Below are 23,180 nucleotides of genomic sequence, written 5' to 3'. Positions count from 1 at the left end.
GGATGAGTATGGGGTGCACAATAACTACCACTCACAGGATGAGTATGAGGTGCACAATAACTACCACTCACAGGATGAGTATGGGGTGCACAATAAACTACCACTCACAGGATGAGTATGGGGTGCACAATAACTACCACTCACAGAATGAGTATGGGGTGCACAATAACTACCACTCACATTATGAGTATGGGGTGAACAATAACTACCACTCACAGGATGAGTATGAGATGCATAATAAACTACCACTCACAGGATGAGTATGGGGTGCACAATAACTACCACTCACAGGATGAGTATGGGGTGCACAATAACTACCACTCACAGGATGAGTATGGGGTGCACAATAACTACCACTCACAGGATGAGTATGGGGTGCACAATAAACTACCACTCACAGGATGAGTATGAGGTGCACAATAACTACCACTCACAGAATGAGTATGGGGTGCACAATAACTACCACTCACATTATGAGTATGGGGTGAACAATAACTACCACTCACAGGATGAGTATGAGATGCATAATAAACTACCACTCACAGGATGAGTATGGGGTGCACAATAACTACCACTCACAGGATGAGTATGGGGTGCACAATAACTACCACTCACAGGATGAGTATGGGGTGCACAATAACTACCACTCACAGGATGAGTATGGGGTGCACAATAACTACCACTCACAGGATGAGTATGGGGTGCACAATAAACTACCACTCACAGGATGAGTATGGGGTGCACAATAACTACCACTCACAGAATGAGTATGGGGTGCACAATAACTACCACTCACATTATGAGTATGGGGTGAACAATAACTACCACTCACAGGATGAGTATGAGATGCATAATAAACTACCACTCACAGGATGAGTATGGGGTGCACAATAACTACCACTCACAGGATGAGTATGGGGTGCACAATAACTACCACTCACAGGATGAGTATGGGGTGCACAATAACTACCACTCACAGGATGAGTATGGGGTGAACAATAACTACCACTCACAGGATGAGTATGGGGTGCACAATAACTACCACTCACAGGATGAGTATGGGGTGCACAATAACTACCACTCACAGGATGAGTATGGGGTGCATAATAAACTACCACTTACAGGATGAGTATGGGGTGCACAATAACTACCACTCACAGGATGAGTATGGGGTGCACAATAACTACCACTCACAGGATGAGTATGGGGTGCACAATAACTACCACTCACAGGATGAGTATGGGGTGCACAATAACTACCACTCACAGGATGAGTATGGGGTGCACAATAACTACCACTCACAGGATGAGTATGGGGTGCACAATAACTACCACTCACAGGATGAGTATGGGGTGCACAATAAACTACCACTCACAGGATGAGTATGGGGTGCACAATAAACTACCACTCACAGGATGAGTATGGGGTGCACAATAACTACCACTCACAGGATGAGTATGGGGTGCACAATAACTACCACTCACAGGATGAGTATGGGGTGCACAATAACTACCACTCACAGGATGAGTATGGGGTGCACAATAACTACCACTCACAGGATGAGTATGGGGTGCACAATAACTACCACTCACAGGATGAGTATGGGGTGCACAATAACTACCACTCACAGGATGAGTATGGGGTGCACAATAACTACCACTCACAGGATGAGTATGGGGTGCACAATAACTACCATTCACAGGATGAGTATGGGGTGCACAATAACTACCACTCACAGAATGAGTATGGGGTGAACAATAACTACCACTCACAGGATGAGTATGGGGTGAACAATAACTACCACTCACAGAATGAGTATGGGGTGCACAATAACTACCACTCACATTATGAGTATGGGGTGAACAATAACTACCACTCACAGGATGAGTATGAGATGCATAATAAACTACCACTCACAGGATGAGTATGGGGTGCACAATAACTACCACTCACAGGATGAGTATGGGGTGCACAATAACTACCACTCACAGGATGAGTATGGGGTGCACAATAACTACCACTCACAGGATGAGTATGGGGTGCACAATAACTACCATTCACAGGATGAGTATGGGGTGCACAATAACTACCACTCACAGAATGAGTATGGGGTGCACAATAACTACCACTCACATTATGAGTATGGGGTGAACAATAACTACCACTCACAGGATGAGTATGAGATGCATAATAAACTACCACTCACAGGATGAGTATGGGGTGCACAATAACTACCACTCACAGGATGAGTATGGGGTGCACAATAACTACCACTCACAGGATGAGTATGGGGTGCACAATAACTACCACTCACAGGATGAGTATGGGGTGCACAATAACTACCACTCACAGGATGAGTATGGGGTGCACAATAACTACCACTCACAGGATGAGTATGGGGTGCACAATAACTACCACTCACAGGATGAGTATGGGGTGCACAATAACTACCACTCACAGGATGAGTATGGGGTGCACAATAACTACCACTCACAGGATGAGTATGGGGTGCACAATAACTACCACTCACAGGATGAGTATGGGGTGCACAATAACTACCATTCACAGGATGAGTATGGGGTGCACAATAACTACCACTCACAGAATGAGTATGGGGTGCACAATAACTACCACTCACATTATGAGTATGGGGTGAACAATAACTACCACTCACAGGATGAGTATGAGATGCATAATAAACTACCACTCACAGGATGAGTATGGGGTGCACAATAACTACCACTCACAGGATGAGTATGGGGTGCACAATAACTACCACTCACAGGATGAGTATGGGGTGCACAATAACTACCACTCACAGGATGAGTATGGGGTGCACAATAACTACCACTCACAGGATGAGTATGGGGTGCACAATAACTACCACTCACAGGATGAGTATGGGGTGCACAATAACTACCACTCACAGGATGAGTATGGGGTGCACAATAACTACCACTCACAGGATGAGTATGGGGTGCACAATAACTACCACTCACAGGATGAGTATGGGGTGCACAATAACTACCACTCACAGGATGAGTATGGGGTGCACAATAACTACCACTCACAGGATGAGTATGGGGTGCATAATAAACTACCACTCACAGGATGAGTATGGGGTGCATAATAAACTACCACTCACAGGATGAGTATGGGGTGCATAATAAACTACCACTTACAGGATAAGTATGGGGTGCACAATAACTACCACTCACAGGATGAGTATGGGGTGCACAATAACTACCTCTCACAGGATGAGTATGGGGTGCACAATAACTACCACTCACAGGATGAGTATGGGGTGCATAATAAACTACCACTCACAGGATGAGTATGGGGTGCATAATAAACTCTCACAGGATGAGTATGGGGTGCATAATAAACTACCACTTACAGGATAAGTATGGGGTGCACAATAACTACCACTCACAGGATGAGTATGGGGTGCACAATAACTACCACTCACAGGATGAGTATGGGGTGCACAATAACTACCACTCACAGGGTGAGTATGGGGTGCACAATAACTACCACTCACAGGATGAGTATGGGGTGCACAATAACTACCACTCACAGGGTGAGTATGGGGTGCACAATAACTACCACTCACAGGATGAGTATGGGGTGCACAATAACTACCACTCACAGGGTGAGTATGGGGTGCACAATAACTACCACTCACAGGATGAGTATGGGGTGCACAATAACTACCACTCACAGGATGAGTATGGGGTGCATAATAAACTACCACTCACAGGATGAGTATGGGGTGCACAATAACTACCACTCACAGGGTGAGTATGGGGTGCACAATAACTACCACTCACAGGATGAGTATGGGGTGCACAATAACTACCACTCACAGGATGAGTATGGGGTGCACAATAACTACCACTCACAGGGTGAGTATGGGGTGCACAATAACTACCACTCACAGGATGAGTATGGGGTGCACAATAACTACCACTCACAGGATGAGTATGGGGTGCACAATAACTACCACTCACAGGGATGAGTATGGGGTGCACAATAAACTACCACTCACAGGATAAGTATAGTTTATTAGAACACAATTATAATATTCACCAAACTATAAGTCCCTACCCTAACACTGGTAATTGTCAAGACATCCCAAATGGAAAATATCAAAGATGACACACATTACCTTGTAGGGTCCTGCTCTACGACCCGGGTGGATTCCCTGTCTCTCCCTATACTGTGTGATGACCGGCGGTGTCCACTCTCATGTCACGCCCACCACTCCCTGACTCCGAACTGCCCTACATGGCATATATATATATATATATATACACCCCCCAAACTGCCACCTAGATCATCTGGTTGGGGGGGGGGAGAATTACAAATAGGAGGCTTGAAGGGTGGTCTGAAAAGTGATCAGCTCCCAGGTGCAAAAACACTCGGGAATCTTTCCATTTACTTGTTTGACACCTATCATACACCTCTCAAGGAGGGGGAGATTAATTATGGAAGGGTGAGCGAGGAAAAAGAATGTTTCCATCCCGCAGTAAGTAATTATCAAAAGAAGGCACCAAACCGGGAAGGCTATGTAGCACCACCAAATGTGCGGGAACAATCAGAGGGGCGCTAATTATCACCATGGATGCCAATACAAGAACAGAAACACATAAGGCGAACGATATCAAAAGTATCTGATTCACCAAGAATTCTATCAAGGGACAGGTGACCGCGAAGGGGCGGTTGGAAAGCAAGACACACGCTCGTCCTGGAAGTCAGGACATTCAACAAGGATATGCCCGACTGTAAGAGGGACAATGCAATCTGAACAATAAGGAGCAGGGCGGCGCTCCACTAAGTGACCGTGAGTTAAGCGAGTATGGCCAAGACACAACCTGGCTAGAGCCGTTTCCCATTGCCGGTTACGGTGGCAGGAGAACGGCCATGTGGACACACAACGCTTAAGAGTACGCAGTTTGTTACCAACAACAGAAGATCAACAACCCTGCCAACGGGCAAGGACGGAGGAACGAGTAACTGGGTAAAAGTCAGAATAAGGAATACCTTTACGGGAGATGGGACAAGAGCGGATAGCTTCCCGAGCGGCAGCATCCGCACGCTCATTTAAAGAAACACCAATATGGCTGGGAACCCAGCAAAACTCTATGGATTTAAATTTACTAGAGATAAGAAACAGCCAATGTTGAATCCATTGTGAATCCATTGTGAATCCAACCATAATCCAATGTCCATCCGGTAGCCAACTACCGGATGGACAGGATTAAAGGACCCGAGAGCCATGAGGGCACTACGAGAGTCAACTACAATCACAAAGGAAGATTGACAACGAGAAAGCAGGAGACGGAGAGCATAGAAAATAGCATAAAGTTCCACTGTGAAGATGCTAGTCTCTGAAGGGAGACGACACATAAGTGCGGTCAGGCGTTTCAGAACTGTAGGAGGGGTAAAAGCTTTAGTGATCCGGGGTCAGGGAAGTACACAATTTCGGAAGGGGGACTCTCCACAGGGGCAAGGAAGGAACAATACAAGGAGACACATTAGAAATACGAATGGAAAGAGAATCCTGTAAGCGAGATAACCGGACAGAAAGAGGGAGGTGGTGAAGAGGAACAAGAGGAAGGTGGTGAAGAGCAACAAGAGGAAGGTGGTGAAGAGGAACAAGAGGGAGGTGGTGAAGAGGAACAAGAGGGAGGTGGTGAAGAGCAACAAGAGGAAGGTGGTGAAGAGCAACAAGAGGGAGGTGGTGAAGAGGAACAAGAGGGAGGTGGTGAAGAGCAACAAGAGGAAGGTGGTGAAGAGGAACAAGAGGGAGGTGGTGAAGAGGAACAAGAGGAAGGTCGTGAAGAGGAACAAGAGGAAGGTGGTGAAGAGGAACAAGAGGGAGGTGGTGAAGAGGAACAAGAGGGAGGTGGTGAAGAGCAACAAGAGGAAGGTGGTGAAGAGCAACAAGAGGGAGGTGGTGAAGAGGAACAAGAGGGAGGTGGTGAAGAGCAACAAGAGGAAGGTGGTGAAGAGGAACAAGAGGGAGGTGGTGAAGAGGAACAAGAGGAAGGTCGTGAAGAGGAACAAGAGGAAGGTGGTGAAGAGGAACAAGAGGGAGGTGGTGAAGAGCAACAAGAGGGAGGTGGTGAAGAGCAACAAGAGGAAGGTGGTGAAGAGCAACAAGAGGGAGGTGGTGAAGAGGAACAAGAGGAAGGTGGTGAAGAGGAACAAGAGGAAGGTGGTGAAGAGCAACAAGAGGGAGGTGGTGAAGAGGAACAAGAGGAAGGTGGTGAAGAGGAACAAGAGGGAGGTGGTGAAGAGCAACAAGAGGAAGGTGGTGAAGAGGAACAAGAGGAAGGTGGTGAAGAGCAACAAGAGGGAGGTGGTGAAGAGGAACAAGAGGAAGGTGGTGAAGAGGAACAAGAGGAAGGTGGTGAAGAGCAACAAGAGGGAGGTGGTGAAGAGGAACAAGAGGAAGGTGGTGAAGAGGAACAAGAGGGAGGTGGTGAAGAGGAACAAGAGGAAGGTGGTGAAGAGCAACAAGAGGGAGGTGGTGAAGAGCAACAAGAGGAAGGTGGTGAAGAGCAACAAGAGGAAGGTGGTGAAGAGGAACAAGAGGGAGGTGGTGAAGAGCAACAAGAGGGAGGTGGTGAAGAGCAACAAGAGGAAGGTGGTGAAGAGCAACAAGAGGAAGGTGGTGAAGAGCAACAAGAGGGAGGTGGTGAAGAGGAACAAGAGGAAGGTGGTGAAGAGGAACAAGAGGGAGGTGGTGAAGAGCAACAAGAGGAAGGTGGTGAAGAGCAACAAGAGGGAGGTGGTGAAGAGGAACAAGAGGAAGGTGGTGAAGAGGAACAAGAGGGAGGTGGTGAAGAGCAACAAGAGGGAGGTGGTGAAGAGGAACAAGAGGAAGGTGGTGAAGAGGAACAAGAGGAAGGTGGTGAAGAGCAACAAGAGGGAGGTGGTGAAGAGCAACAAGAGGGAGGTGGTGAAGAGCAACAAGAGGAAGGTGGTGAAGAGGAACAAGAGGGAGGTGGTGAAGAGCAACAAGAGGAAGGTGGTGAAGAGCAACAAGAGGAAGGTGGTGAAGAGCAACAAGAGGGAGGTGGTGAAGAGGAACAAGAGGGAGGTGGTGAAGAGGAACAAGAGGGAGGTGGTGAAGAGGAACAAGAGGGAGGTGGTGAAGAGCAACAAGAGGGAGGTGGTGAAGAGGAACAAGAGGAAGGTGGTGAAGAGGAACAAGAGGGAGGTGGTGAAGAGGAACAAGAGGGAGGTGGTGAAGAGCAACAAGAGGAAGGTGGTGAAGAGGAACAAGAGGAAGGTGGTGAAGAGGAACAAGAGGAAGGTGGTGAAGAGGAACAAGAGGGAGGTGGTGAAGAGGAACAAGAGGGAGGTGGTGAAGAGGAACAAGAGGGAGGTGGTGAAGAGCAACAAGAGGGAGGTGGTGAAGAGGAACAAGAGGAAGGTGGTGAAGAGGAACAAGAGGGAGGTGGTGAAGAGCAACAAGAGGGAGGTGGTGAAGAGGAACAAGAGGAAGGTGGTGAAGAGGAACAAGAGGGAGGTGGTGAAGAGCAACAAGAGGAAGGTGGTGAAGAGCAACAAGAGGGAGGTGGTGAAGAGGAACAAGAGGGAGGTGGTGAAGAGGAACAAGAGGGAGGTGGTGAAGAGGAACAAGAGGAAGGTGGTGAAGAGCAACAAGAGGAAGGTGGTGAAGAGCAACAAGAGGGAGGTGGTGAAGAGCAACAAGAGGAAGGTGGTGAAGAGCAACAAGAGGGAGGTGGTGAAGAGGAACAAGAGGGAGGTGGTGAAGAGGAACAAGAGGAAGGTGGTGAAGAGCAACAAGAGGGAGGTGGTGAAGAGCAACAAGAGGGAGGTGGTGAAGAGCAACAAGAGGGAGGTGGTGAAGAGCAACAAGAGGGAGGTGGTGAAGAGCAACAAGAGGAAGGTGGTGAAGAGCAACAAGAGGAAGGTGGTGAAGAGGAACAAGAGGAAGGTGGTGAAGAGGAACAAGAGGAAGGTGGTGAAGAGGAACAAGAGGAGGTGGTGAAGAGCAACAAGAGGGAGGTGGTGAAGAGGAAGAGGAACGACCAAGACAAACGAGTGTCAAAAATCAACCCCAAAGGTTAGCGGAACCCTTGTAAACAATGGGGGTAACCATACAGCGACAAAGAAGGATGAAGAACGACACGCTTCCGAGTACAAGTCATAGCACAAGTCTTAGACGTAGAAAACCTGAAGCCATGATCGGTTAGAAAGGAGAAGAGGAGGGGAGGAGGGGGGGGGGGAGAGAGAAACGAAACAAAAGGAAAAGGAAAAGTTGTCCAGCAATATTAGTGAGGGCAGCAGCAGGAGTATAAGGCCACAAAAGGACAGAGGACTGTCCCATGGAGCATCAGACCCCAGCAGCCGCCCACCAAGCCCCCTCACGGCAACAACGAGCCGGACAGGGAGGAGGTTCCATCCCGAATGTTTGCACCCAAACGCTCAACTCTGCAGGTGGCTGACCTCTGACCTGTCAGAAGGGGTAGGTCTCTGGGTGTTACAACGTAGGTCTCTGGGTGTTACAACTCCATTAAAAATGTTTGACAAGACTATCGTGATTGTGTACTTGACACAAGCTGACTAGGGTGTAGCCAGCTAATATTTCAATTAACTCTGGAAGATGCAAGATGATCCGAGGTCACTTGGGTTGACCTTCCAAGGAGGCTTCCCTGGGTGTTACAGGCAATAACTACCACTCACGAGATGAGTATGGGGTGCACAATTACCCAGCCACCTTGGAGAGCAGCATTGAGGAAGGGAGCCGAGGTGTGACTTCCTGCGGGAGGAAGCAGTAGAGGGCCTCTCCCCTCGGTGCTGGGGGTGTAGTGATGCTATAGTGGCTCCCAGGGTCGACCTTCAGCTTGTATCTCACACCTCACATTTTGGTCACATTCTTCTTGGCTGATCGAGCGGCTCCCACTAATTCTTTTCCAGAGGCTCCATCTCTTCCACGCTGGACCGTCCTTGCAAGTGTCCGTGTAGGACAGTACCCGCAAGTGTTCCGTGTGGGACAATACCCGCAAGTGTTCCGTGTGGGACAGTACCCGCAAATGTTCCGTGTGGGACAGTACCCACAAATGTTCCTCTGGGGACATCTCTACCTGACCTCACTACAAATGTATTGTAATACCTTTATATCGATGATATCACATCAAGGAGCGCTTGTGTGTGTGTGTGTGTGTGTGTGTGTGTGTGTGTACTTACCTAAATTGGGTATGTGTGTTCACGTAGTTGTATTCACCTAGTTGTGCTTGCGGGGGGTTGAGCTCTGCTCTTTCAGCCCGCCTCTCTACTGTCAATCAATCAATTGTTACTAACTACTAATTATTTTTTCCTTCTCACACACACACACACACACACACACACACAGGAAGCAGCCGGAAGCAGCTGTTTAACTCCCAGGTACCTATTTACTGCTAGGTAACAGAGGCATCAGGGTGAAGGAAACTCTGCCCATATTTTTTTCCGCCAGCTACCTCGATCGAACCCCGGTCCCTAGGTCCACGAGCCTAGAGCGTTGTCCACTCAGCCAGCCAGCCCTATCCTGTGTATGTGAAATTGAAATTGAATTGAAATTGAAATAAGTTTATTGAGGTAAAATACACACAAAGGGATGAGGTAGCTCAAGCTATTCTCACCCCGTTCAGTACAACGTGTTAATATATACATAGACACACATCACAAATAAACACATTACCAAACATTCTGAGAGGTAAAAATATACATTTCCTCCCTCACAAGGAGTATGGTATCAGACGTACACACAAATACTTTTATGACCTAGGTATACTGTATAGACAATTTGCAAGACACCTGCAGATAATTCAACAAAATATTACAATCTTGGTGCAAAATTCTTATATCTCTCAAGAATATCATCAACCTTTCCGTTGTGACACATCCAGGCTATTTGTTCAGGAACAGTCCTTATCTCAGTGTTTCTATATACACTAATCAACGGACAATCAAGAATATAATGGGCAAGGGTGTGAGACCTTAACATACCACATAGTTTACACTTCGTGTCATTACCATGAACATCTATCCCATATTCCCAGTAATATTTGTACCCAAGCCTGAGCCGCATGTACACAGAGTCACTCCAAGCATTTCTCCTTTTACCATAAGTGAAATGGGTGTTTTGACTCACATACATGTAGTGTTGCATGGTTTGACTACTCTCATACATTATCTCTCTCCTCTCCACTCCCGCCTGTGCCTGAATATTTCTGATTTTGCTTCTTATTTGTCTCATTGTGAATTCACATTCAATGTCAACTTGTGGTTTTGATGTGGCACGTTTGGCCAAGTCATCCGCCACCTCGTTGAGCACTATTCCAACATGAGATGGAATCCACATGAATTTCACACTATAACCTTTCAGCTGTATCTCAGTTATTCTTCTCTTACAGTCCTCCACTATAGACATGAAGACTGGGTTTCTACTGTTTAAGGACTCCAGTGCTCCTCGGCTATCGACAAATACAAAAACATTTTTGTCGTCATGACGTACTTCCTCCAAACACGCCAGAATGGCCTGCAGTTCAGCTTGTGTGGATGATATATAATTACTAAGCCGGAGTTCAATTATCCTGTCCACAGTCCCAAACTCCGTATAATCCCTTATTAGGACACCACACCCTGCCCTGCCATCCTCCGCCACCGACCCGTCGCAATATACATGTAAACTGTTGCCTCTTGGTAACCGAGATATCATGCTTCCATACAAACACCGTAATTGTCCCGGTTCATGATGAATCTTTTTCACCTTGAGGGGTACAATTTCGACGTCTATTTTCTGTACTTTCCAGGGAGCAGACATATTACACTTTCGAGAGGGTTTACAGCAGTCAAGTACGTCGTATTCCCTGAGGTCATGAGCTAATCCTCTCGTATAGCGAGTCTCCCTCAGTTTCCTGGAAGTGTGTACGTCACTCAAGCAGGTCTGAACGCTCTCAAACAGCTTATCCCCTCCTTTTCTCCGCATGAAACGAATAGATACTCTAGTGTTAATGTCACGGACTCTATCACACTCTGTGTACTCTGTGTATGTGCGTGCGTGCGTGCGTGTGCTGGTGCCCTTGAGAGAAGGAAGGGGGGGGGGCCACCACCAGCAGGAGGGGTGTGATGAAGGGGGTGGCGCTGCAGTAGGTAGAGTGTGGCGGAGTGAGGCTGGGAGGGGCCGCCTCTCCGGTTTAAATTAAAGGTGACCCCTCAGATGCTCTCCTACGGGCGCCTGGTTGACGTCCCGCCCTCCCCTCGTCCTCCTCATCTCCCGCTCTACACTAGCATCAGCGGCTCAGCATCCTCAGGTGTTCAGCATCATCGGCTGCTCAGCATCCTCAGGTGTTCAGCATCCTCAGGTGTTCAGCATCCTCAGGTGTTCAGCTTCCCTTGACGTTCTGTATCCACAGTTCAGCATCATTCAGTTTCATGACCTGTTCCTTCACTGTTGATTTCTCCTGATGTGGTTGCGAAGGATGGAGATATATCCTCCATAGATGGAAACTGGAGACGCAAATGAGTCATAGAGACATCAGGAAGAACGTCTTCAGTGTTAACGTTGAAACTAATTCGATTCAAATTTGTAAATGTAAATATGATGTGTGATTGTGTGAGAAATGAATAATTGCATTAATCTAAGAACTATCGGAAGGCAGGGCTTGGAGCCTAGCTCCACCCTGCAAGCACATCTAGGTTAGTACATCCCCAGAAAGCAGCCCATTGCAGCCGTCTAACTCCCAGGTACCTATTTACTGCTAGGTGAACAGGTACATCAGGGTAAAAGAAACTCTACCCATTTCTTTCTTCCTCGGCCGGAAATCGAACCTGGGCCTTTAAGACTACAACCTCCGAGCGTTGTCCACTCAGCCGCGAGGCCAGTGTGATTGATTGATAAGGATTAAACCACCCCAGAGGTGGCACGGGCATGAATAGCCCGTGAGTGGAGGTTGGGTGAGGTCATTACCAGGACCAGATACTGTAGATCTGTGGATAAATGTGGGTCTGGAAAGTTGGAGAGTGTGAAGTACAGTCTGGAGAGGAAGCTTTGGCGTCACAGAGTATACAGCCAGGGCTCAACCCAGCAAGGACAAGGATTTTTGGATAGATGGCAGAGTCACTCACCCCGCCCAGAGCACCAGGGTGGGGGGCCATGAGGGCCGAGCAGCAGCAGAAAGCCTTGTTTAATATTTCATTACAGCGTCACTATCTCAGAGGGCCCTCATGGCTCTATTTTTTTCCTGTTCTTCGGTTTCTTGTTTTGGCTTGGTGTGTGTACCAGTGAGTCCGCAGGCGACAGTGTAGGGTATGGCGGGAGATCCTCGGTGATATTCCGTGGTAAGTCTATGGTGATCGTCTGGCCATTACTGAGAGCGGTGTATCGCCCTGGGGTTGTGTCCACAATGTCAGGCGCATCGTGACCCTCAAACATGGGCACACCTTCCCGATGGGACGTCGAGACTGCTCTTGGGAGCCATACACAACTACGATGGAGTGATCCTCATCGTCCTGGTCTGAGGATGTGTAGTCCTCTTCCTCCTGTGTCACCAGTACTCCTGCTTTATTTGTGTTGTGTACCGCTGTCAGCCTCGTCTGTGCGTGTGTGTACTCACCTATTTCTGCCTGCAAGATCAAGTTTCTTGGTCCAAGCCTCTTGGAGCCCGCTTTTCCAGCCGTTGGTTGTCTAATGCAATGACTCCGGGGCCTATTTCTCTGTTATACCTGCTTTTACAGTTATGAATGGAGTTATGAGCCTCTACAGTCTGCTCTTTTAGGTCATTCCATTTACTCATTACCCTTACGCTAGAAGACAACTTTCTAACATCTCTTATGACACATCTGAGTCTCAAGCTTCCGTCCGTGTCCCCTTGTTCTATTGTTATTTATTGCAAACATTTCTTGTTTTCAGCTTGGCAATCCCTCTTAAGTATTTTATACGTCTGTATCAAGTCCCCCCTCTGCCTTCGTACCTCATTCCTCGCAGCTCTAGGAGAAGTCTCGTTGCAAACTTCTGCACATTTTCGAGCTTCCTTATATGTTTTTTAAGATGGGGCTCTACGTTGGGGCGGCATACTTTAAGACTGGCCTCTCATACGCGGTATAGTGATATAAAAGCCGCCTTATTCAAGTTTCTGAAAGATGTTCTGACTTTTACCAGAGTAGAGTATGCGGCTGACGTTATTTTATTTATATGAGCCTCTGGAGTTAGGTTTGGTGTTATGTCCACTCCCAGGTCTTTTTCTCTAGACGTTATAGGGAGGTAGTTTCCTTACGTCGTATATCGGCCTTTCGGTCTCCTGGCTCCTGTCCACCTTTTCCATCACCTTGCACTTGTTAGTGTTGAACTCTAACAGCCATTTCTCGGACACACACACACACGCTTGTGTGTGTGTGTGTGTGTGTGTGTGTGTGTGTGTACTCACCTAGTTGTGTTTGCGGGGGTTGAGCTCTGGCTCTTTGGTCCCGCCTCTTTGTGTGTGGAAGCATGTATCTTCATCTGCATATTTTTTCTCTTGTGTCCACATGTTTCCTGTAAACCCTGGAGGATATTTCCGTGCCATCTGAAGCCCCATCAACAGCACATTAGGAATAACCCACCCCGAGACCAGTTATATATAGTGGAAGCCTATGTAACACTACCTTAACCTTCACTGCAGCTCATGGGTTTAAACAAAATTGTTCGATCTGTCTGTCTGTCTGTCTCTGTCTGCCTGCCTGCCTGTCTGTCTGTGCCCCACTGTAACACACACTTCAAGAATCCCAAGAGTCCTCCCCGTTGTCGATAGGAGATATTGATTTCTGGTTAGGCTTCAGGTTGCTGCGAGTGTGTGGCTTGTTGGGTTATGGCTCAGTCACTTGTGTATATGTGGCTTGTTGGGTTATGGCTCATCTACATGTGTATACGTAACTTGCTGGGGTGTGGCTCATCTACATGTGTATACGTAACTTGCTGGGGTGTGGCTCATCTACGTGTGTATATGTGGCTTGCTTGGGGGACTGTCTGAAGTGTGCCACAGTTTCTATGGAATATATTGAGCCGTTTCCTGTTAGAAATTAAAGTGCAGAGTTGATGCAGTAGACAGTAGACATGTTCAGACATGCATACCGTCTGGGGGTCCACGCTGGATTATCCCAAAGTTTATAATCCCACTGTTTATAATTTTTTTTTTTATCTTTATTTAAGAAAATATAATATAAATCACATATACATAAGTTTTACAAGGCAATTATACATTACAATTCGTAGTGAACAAGTGTTTCAGTAGTACAGAACATGATCTTTAAAAAAAACCTGAATGTTATACTTATTTATCTATTAACGATTTAATTTGTTTTTAATACATTCCACACAGTGACTCTAAAACCATCGGGGCAAGTAATTCAGTGGTAAACGATAACGAGGAATTTCCAATATGAAATTGATATTGTCAGCTCACAATAGTAATTGATATGACCGCTGTTTACCCAATAATTTGTGTGGTCTCCAGACTGAATGGAGACTTCATTTACAATTAGTGGCGCAATATACATGTGCAGTTATTATACAATGTGCTTAATACACTTTATAACATAAGCATAACATAGGCATTTAGGTTCCCCGGTCCTAACTTATCACAAGAATGCTGGTGTCCCCATTCTTGCTTATCTTGACGGGAAACGACATCCTGTCCCAGTAGGCTACAAGATGATGCGTTATTTTTCCCTTTGTCATCTGACCGAGCATTACTGAGTGGGGAAACTTTGCTGATGTTCTAACATAGTCTAACCTGTGTAACTATTTCATCAATACTGTAACTTCGTTAGGATAAACGAATTTTAAAGGTAACTTCCTGAACTAGGTTCCAGAAGATGAGAGGAAATGTCAACACTGGAGAAATGCCCGACAGACCACTGGAACATTATCTAACGCAGTGCATTGTTACAAAATAAACAAGATTTCAATTAAGATTCAACAGAGTAGAAGTTGTTAAACACATTGGGCATAATTTAATCATAAATACTCCGCCTAAGTAAATAAAACAAGAAACAAGTAAGAGTTAGTGGGTCAGCCAGAGGCTTAGGGGCCCTCACAGGAATATCACCACCACAAAAAAATTAAATCTTCAACTCATGTATCCTTGTAACCGTTCCTACAACCACTCACAACACGAACTAAACAAATTTTAATCGTGTGCTAAACCTATGGAAAAGCTTACCAAATTATATCATTCATTGTAATATCATATATAAATATACTTTAAAAAAATTGAAGCTTCCATAAACAAAGCCTAGTTTAGATCTAATGGTAAGTTACTATTTTAGTTCCACTACAATTTGTCAACATGTGCTTTAAACATAACACTAAGTAGAAACACGTAAGCAAACAAAAGCTTTTAGAAGGAAATTAGGTACTGGCGTAGAGGTGCAATGTTGCCGCGGCGCCGCGCTGGTGACGGGAGACCCCGGCCACCACCAGACCCGGCGTCGCCGCCCTGTCTATGGCACCAACACTTACACTAATACCAGTCCTTCATGTGCGCACTCAACTCTGCCCCCTCCCCCCTCACTCACTCTCCGCACTCACTGTCGCCACACTCACTGTCTCCACACACACTGCCTATCCAACCACTTGGGCTGGACGGTAGAGCAACGGTCTCGCTTCATGCAGGTCGGCGTTCAATCCCCGACCGTCCAAGTGGTTGGGCACCATTCCTACTCCCCGTCCCATCCCAAATCCTTGTCCTGACCCCTTCCAAGTGCTATATAGTGGTAATGGCTTGGCGCGTCCTCCTCATAGTTCCCTTCCCTTCCACACTCGGTGTTTGTCATGCAGGAGGAACACAGCATCATGCACCATCACGCGACAAAAGCAACTTGCTTAGGGGATTCATTACTTAATGTGAAACTATATTTGTTACTTGTTTCATTATAGAGGTCAACATGTATGGAGAGACGTAGTGTCGCTAGAGTAGCTTGCTGTGTCATGTGGTGGTGTGGGGGAGCTGTGGTGTGGGGGAGCTGTGGTGGTGGTGTGGGGGAGCTGTGGTGTGGGGGAGCTGTGGTGGTGGTGTGGGGGAGCTGTGAGAACCATGATGCAACAGTGCATTGTGGGTTTAGTATAAACTAGCATTTAATGTGTACTTATTTACTCCTTTACATGTCTTGCAATAGAGTTTCATGTGTTTGGACCAAGATATTTAACAGACCATTGGGTATTGACAAATCGTAAGTATATTCTCCAGATTGTCTTATATACTGAAGTAATATTATGTCTTTAAAATCATTTATAGATCCTTGGCTCACAGTCGAGGGACATTGGTAGGATAGAAATGGTACGGGGACATTTCCTTTCACCTGATACCTTTGTTCACCTAAAAGTTGAATATGTACCTGGAGTTAAGCCACTGTTGTGGGTTGCATCCTGGGGAAGGTCAGTATTTGGCCAATGCTGAGCTGTATAAGACAAAGCACAGACGTCATGTGCTTTGTGACACGTGACGTGACGGGGACGTCACGTCACGAAAACTAGGAGTTTGAGCTCTTGTGATATATGTTGAGAAATGGTAAAAATAGTTATTTCAGGGTTAGCGTGCACTTGTCTCGAAGTCATACCATAAACTGCGTATATTTGCAGCTTCGTAGTAACCTAATGGCAATTTTATCAACTATAATTGAAAATGTAAACTCTGAGAAAATGTATATCAAGAGGTCAGTATCTTAACTATTTCTTATTAATTTTTTTTTGTTTCAAGATGATACATCTAAACTTTGCTAGTCAAATAGTATCCCGACCTCGGGGACACAGAACCTGTACTTAGCCTTATTGAGGTCTTCCTAGGCCATCTATACTGACTTTTCCCAGGATGCAACCCACAACAAGAGTAAGGGGAGACATGATAACCACCTACAAAATTCTCAGGGGAATAGTACCCAGATGAGTCATAGAGACGTTAGAAAGAATTTTTTTCAGTGTCAGTGTAGTTAATAAATGGAATGTACTAGGCAGTGATGTGGTGGAGGCTGACTCCATACAGTTTCAAATGTAGATATGATAGAGCCCAGTAGGCTCAGGAATCTGTACACAGTTGATTGACAGTTGAGAGGCGGGACCAAAGAGACAAAGCTCAACCCCCGCAAGCACAATTAGGCGAATACAATTAGGTGATTAGGTGAGTACAACAGTTGTTTAACTCATGGGTACCTATTCAACTACCAGATAAACAGAAGCATCAAGTGAAACGAAACGTTGCCCAAAAGTTTTTGTCCTGTCATGTGACTGAACTCAGGATCCTCGATTTTGGGCCGACGATGTAGACTACTGTGCTAAGGAAGCCTATAATAGTCTGTGATAATATAAAGCTTAACTAAACAGAAGCAAGTGTAAATACCACCATCAGGGTCGGATAAGGTTGCGCAATATGAAGTTCAGACCTTGAGGTGACAAGTTACACTGTGGTTGTCAGTCACGCACTTCACACCTCCAGGTGGATATTACTTTACTCCTGGATCTTTTTACATGTCGATTACTTTATAAATGGATTACTTCACACGTGGATCCCCTTACGCACATTAAGTCCCCGATTTCATTTCAGACTTTGTCCCATTTTATGAAAATAGTATGTGGGAGTAGGGCGTAGGTTCATATTTCTTAAAGCATTTAACATAGGCCTACCCCGACCAGCCTATGTCCGCCCCGTACCTTAGACCATTCCACCTGCAAATTTGGGTAAGGCTAGTCCAAGCGTCTGACCTTCAAATTTGGACAGACATTCTCTCTTATAGGTACAAATATACACAGGCTTCGAGTCCCCGACAACGGGAATTAATTTAATTACTCAGTTATGCCCGAAATGTCGATCACAACTAGTAGCTATATCAAATAAACAAAGACTTATTCATACTAGTACTTTGTTAACAAAACAAAATCGAGTTCTTATGGTGTAAGGAGTATCGTTTGCGTTATTAAATGCTACTAGGATACACGAGGAAATAAGAAACAACAAAATTAAACAATAACAATCCAAATTAGGTTAGTTACCTATTTACAGTGTCTTTTTATTTCGTTTTCTTTGGAAGAAATTTGAATTAAATATATAAAGTACATTTAAGGATTTGCTTTTCAGTTATTCAATTGTGTTTTAATTTCGATTATTTATTAGTTAATTTAACTTGTTTTATGAATAACTAAAGGGATATGAATGCAAACGTTTGCTGGGACAATCATATTTGGTGATATATTAAAAACGGGTCACGAGCCGGATATAAACAAGGGTCAGTAGTGGTGTTTTGAGTGTGTGATGGCCTCTGGTTGTGGCCACTGTAGTCCTAAGTGGCCACACCTGCAGTGTGACCAGGCTATACTGGCCACCCATCACCCTCCACCTTCTCTCCCACTCAGGTTACCGGGGTGGATCAGATTCCTGGGTTGTCGTCGACATAAACTCGACTTACACTTGTCTGAAGACTGCTAATTCAGATTTATTTATTTATTTATTTATTTTATTTATATATATACAAGAAGGTACATTGGGTTTGTGAGAATACATTGGATAGTACAGTATTTACATTCTTGTAAAGCCACTAGTACTCGCAGCGTTTCGGGCAGATCACACTTACCTGGAGACGGCGCTGTAGGACAGCCTGAGAGAAGAGAGATGAGAGATGTTGCCGTGATGCGGGCACCGTCTGGGGTCACGGGAAGGTTGATAAGATTTCTGTGTGTACTGGGTGGGTCACGGGGATCATCTCCCGTCACGCAGGGTGCAGCCGCACCTCCACAGATCTCCAATATCATCTGTTGATACTGGTAATGGCTCAAAAGGGCCACCACTTACGGCCACCTTTTGGGTGGCTTAATCTTCATCAATCAATCACTGGGTGGGTGACGGTTCAAGGCTTTGTCCACCACTCGGTGGGTGTAGGTGCTCCCTGGCAACACTTCCTTTTTCTGTCAACAGTCGATGATTTTCTTAAGGAAATCTAATGAAAAGTCTTAATACAGACTAAGTCAATTGCAGCCCTTAAATCCCATTAACTTCTCATGGGCAGGCAGGTGTGTACATCTGGCCAGGTAACTGAAATATAATAATTAGTCATGTTGGGACGTGATTCCCACTCTCAGGGACAGAAAGCATGCATGTACAGTATTTATAAAAAAAATATAAATAAATTGATAGATATAGAAATAGATCTATCTACATGTTTCTCTTTTGAAGTTTCTCTTTTATTAACTGTTGTAAGGTACACAAGTCTAAAATAGTGCCACAACTTAGCATTGAACCCAGTCTAAGGCTGACCCAGTACCACTCCGGCAAGTCCTATCTTAATTAACTGGTAACCTGACCCTATTGGGGTTTGTCTAACCTGACTCATGACCAGATGCTACTACTGCCTGCTCTAACCTACCCGTATCCTACTAGACTGCCTTAACCTAGAACCATACCTTGAAATCATGATGGAGCACCACTTGGTAAATGGAATTTAATATGAATAAATGCCATATTATGGAATGTGGAAAAGGAGAACATAGACCCCACACAACCTGTAAATTATGTGATAAATCTTTAAAGAATTTGGATAAATAGAGAGATCTAGGGGAAGGGGGTGGTTCTTGATAGAAAACTATCACCTGAAGATCACATAAAGAACATCGTATGAGGAGCCTATGCTACACTTCCTAATTTCAGAATTGCTTTTAAATGCATATATGAATGGTGAAATACTAAAGAAATTGTTCATGACTTTTGTTAGGCCAAAGCTGGAATATGCAGTGATTGTATGGTGCCCATATCTTAAGAAGCACATCAACAAACTGGATAAGGTGCAAAGACATGCAACTCAATGGCTCCCAGAACTGAAGGACAAGAGCTACAAGGAGAGGTTAGAGACATTAAATATGCCAAAACAAGAAGATAGAAGAAAAAGAGGCGATATGATCACTACGCACAAAATAGTAACTGAGATTCAATAAAATTGATAGGGAAGAATTCCTGAGACCTGGAACTTCAAGAACAAGATGTCATAGATTTAAACTAACTAAACAAAGCTGCTGAAAAAACATAAGAAAATTCACTTTCACAGAGTGATAGATGGTTGGAACAAGTTAGGTGAGAAGGTGGTGGAGGCCAAAACCGTCAGTACAGTAGTTTCAAAGCGTTATATGACAGTGCTGGGAAGACGGGACACCACGAGTATAGCTCTCATCCTAAAACTACACTTAAGTAATTACACAAGTGGTTAAAGCAGGGAAAGAGAATGAATTAAGGAAATATTTCCATAACATGTAAAATAATCAGGATGAACACTGACAGTAAAGAATTCAAAAGCCCCATGTGTGTATGGAATTCAATCCAAAGCCATATTAATATAATGGAACTGACTGAGAAACTGTGTCTACCACTGAAACTTTTTAGAAAATCTCTGAACCAAAGCATAGGTGATAGACAGAGGGCCTATCTGTGGATGCATATATAGTATAAAAAAAATTACAAGTAATCTGAAAAATGTTTAATTTTGCAAATGAGTTTAAAATATTAAGCAATTATTTAAAAAATGCTTTATACCCTGCCTTGGAAAAGGAATTACCGGAAAAATAGGCAGATGGATCTACAATTTCCTGACCAACAGAACCCAATGTGTAATAGTCAACAAAATAAAATCCAGCCCATCAACCGTGAAGAGCTCAGTCCCCCAGGGTACTGTGCTTGCTCCAGTACTTTTTCTCATCCTCATTTCGGACATAGACAAGAACACAACCTATAGCACTGTATCATGCTTTGCAGATGACACTAGGATCTTCATGAGAGTAGGCAACATAGAGGACACGGCGAACCTCCAGTCAGATGTAGATCAGGTCTTTCTATGGGCTACAGAAAATAATATGGTGTTTAACGAAGATAAGTTCCAGCTCATGCGCTATGGAAAAAATGAAAATATAAAAACGGAAACCACGTACAAAACTCAGGCAAATCATAACATAGAACGAAAAGGCAATGTAAAGGATCTGGGTGTACTCATGTCGGAAGACCTTACCTTTAAAGAACACAATAAAGTAGCTGTCACAACTGCAAGAAAAATGACAGGTTGGATAACAAGAACTTTTTACACTAGAGATGCTATACCGATGATGATACTTTTCAAAACGCTTGTGCTCTCTAGAGTGGAGTACTGCTGCACAATGACAGCACCTTTCAAAGCTGGAGAAATTACTGACCTGGAGAGCGTGCAGAGATCCTTTACTGCTAGAATCCACTCAGTAAAACATCTAAACTATTGGGACCGACTAAAGAGCCTAAAACTGTACTCCCTTGAGCGCAGGCGGGAGAGGTACATAATAATTTACACGTGGAAAATATTAGAGGGGCTGGTCCCAAACCTGCACACAGAAATAACATCACATGAGACCAGAAGACATGGCAGGATGTGCAGAATACCCCCGTTGAAAAACAGAGGTGCAACTGGTACTCTGAGAGAGAACTCTATCAACATCAGAGGTCCGAGACTGTTCAACACGCTTCCACTACACATAAGGGGCATAACTGGCCGACCCCTCACAGTGTTCAAGAGAGAACTGGATAAGCACCTCCAAAGGATACCTGATCAACTAGGCTGTGACTCGTACGTCAGGCTGCGAGCAGCCGCGTCCAACAGCCTGGTTGATCAGTCCGGCAACCAGGAGGCCTGGTCGACGACCGGGCCGCGGGGACGCTAAGCCCCGGAAGCACCTCAAGGTAACCTCAAGGATATAAGTACCAGTGTACAGAATTTTATATTGCCTGTAATTAAATTCGATTGTCAATCTCTGGCCTTCAAATTTTAGTCAGTCTTTATCCCTTAATTGTTGTTATTGTAATGAGAACAAATGCAATGTCAATAAGGGGTCACTAAAGATACCAAATGTGACCTCAAAATAATTTTTTCTGTATTTTATTGGGTGCAATGATGCAAAAGGCACCCACAAATCTTATTATAGTTAATGGCTTATGTATAATATTTTTTCTTTTAGGAAATACAGTATTAGTCAGATATGTGTGTCTTTATATTTTTAGGAATTTATGTGCAGAATTTGAAATAGTACAGTATTTGATTGAAATGTGTGGTCTGAGTGGATTTTATAGTACGTACAGGTATAAGGATACTTTAGCTAATGTCTAAGGAATTTTCTCTTTTCAGTGTTTTTTGACACGAACATTATGGCCCAATCAAGTTTAAAGCAGTATCTCCGCACCCTTCGCTGGACTCCCTTACCTGTTGGTGTTGGTCTAGCACTAATTGCATTCCAACAGTACAGACACACTCGGAAGAGGGAAGCGGCAAAACTTGGTCAGTTGGAACCATGTAACTGCTTGGCTGATGAATGGGAAGTTGAAGCTTACAAGCTTCTACCTCTTCGATCATTCTCAAGAGCCTGGGGATGGGTAAATGGTATGTTCTGAGTTCAACAGTCTTGTATTGTTGTATGTAATTATTACTACAGTATCTCTTTTTATAAAAGTAAAATTTGTTTTACATATGAATGAATGGCCCTGAATATCTTGATTAATCCTTACTCTGGGTGTTTATAAAGCCAGCATTGAATGTAATGAAACGCCATTTTCTGGGTGAGCCCCGGAGGCTCCCTGGAGCTATTGGACTGGTGTGCAATATACTGTATTAGTCTAGGGCATAAGTCAATGGAATTCAGTCTACTGGGAACCACGAGCAAGAACCTGGTCCCCCCCTCAAAGAGGCAAGGGAGCAATGGCTTCTGGAAACCCCCCATGTGGTTGGGGGAGGGGGGGGCATTCCTTGTCTGCCATCGACCGGGGTTAGGCACCCAGAAAGGTAGGCATAACAAAATAAACCCCACTTGGGAAAAAAATTGCAACTGAAAACTAAACAGGGATGCAGAACTCCCCCAACTCTCAAGTAAACAAGCAAACATCACATCACTGCCGCCACGCCACTCGTCCATGCTGCCCCCCCTGGGAGGAGCCCCAGACCCTCGCACCAGCTGTGTCAACCCCCGGTTCGGAAGCTGAGCATCAAAAGCAAAACAAAACCGCTAAGAGGGACTTACCCGGGAGGCGGCCACCACGCACTCCTCAACTCGAAGTTGAGATAACTGGCAGTAACCTGCGACTCACAGCCACACACGAACTCCCAGGACCAGGAATGTGTACCAAATAATGGGCAGCCAA

The 23,180-nt window shown here is 45.1% G+C and overlaps 1 protein-coding gene across 8 annotated transcripts in view; it reads left to right on the top strand.

The window, feature by feature from the left end:
* The window catches only part of Pisd (phosphatidylserine decarboxylase), a 40,407-nt gene that overhangs the window by 7,413 nt on the left and 9,814 nt on the right, over positions 1-23,180 (top strand). For 2 of the 8 annotated variants that reach the window (XR_011225768.1, XM_045767296.2), the window contains exons 2-3: positions 16,174-16,227; positions 22,174-22,425. Coding sequence is in view for 7 of the 8 variants with exons in the window: in XM_045767296.2 (XP_045623252.1) it covers positions 16,174-16,227; positions 22,174-22,425 (306 nt within the window). In the remaining variant the exon portion in view is untranslated. Of the gene's footprint in view, positions 1-16,173; positions 16,228-18,275; positions 18,401-18,478; positions 18,880-21,588; positions 21,732-22,173; positions 22,426-23,180 lie in introns of those variants that run through there. The other 6 variants (XM_045767299.2, XM_069317908.1, XM_045767300.2 and 3 more) reach the window with 6 other exon arrangements.

The sequence above is a fragment of the Procambarus clarkii genome, chromosome 89 (assembly GCF_040958095.1).
Source record: "Procambarus clarkii isolate CNS0578487 chromosome 89, FALCON_Pclarkii_2.0, whole genome shotgun sequence".
Classification (NCBI taxonomy): Eukaryota; Metazoa; Arthropoda; class Malacostraca; order Decapoda; family Cambaridae; genus Procambarus; species Procambarus clarkii.
Note: the sequence above shows the minus strand (reverse complement) of the source record. Positions and strands in the feature narration are given on the sequence as shown.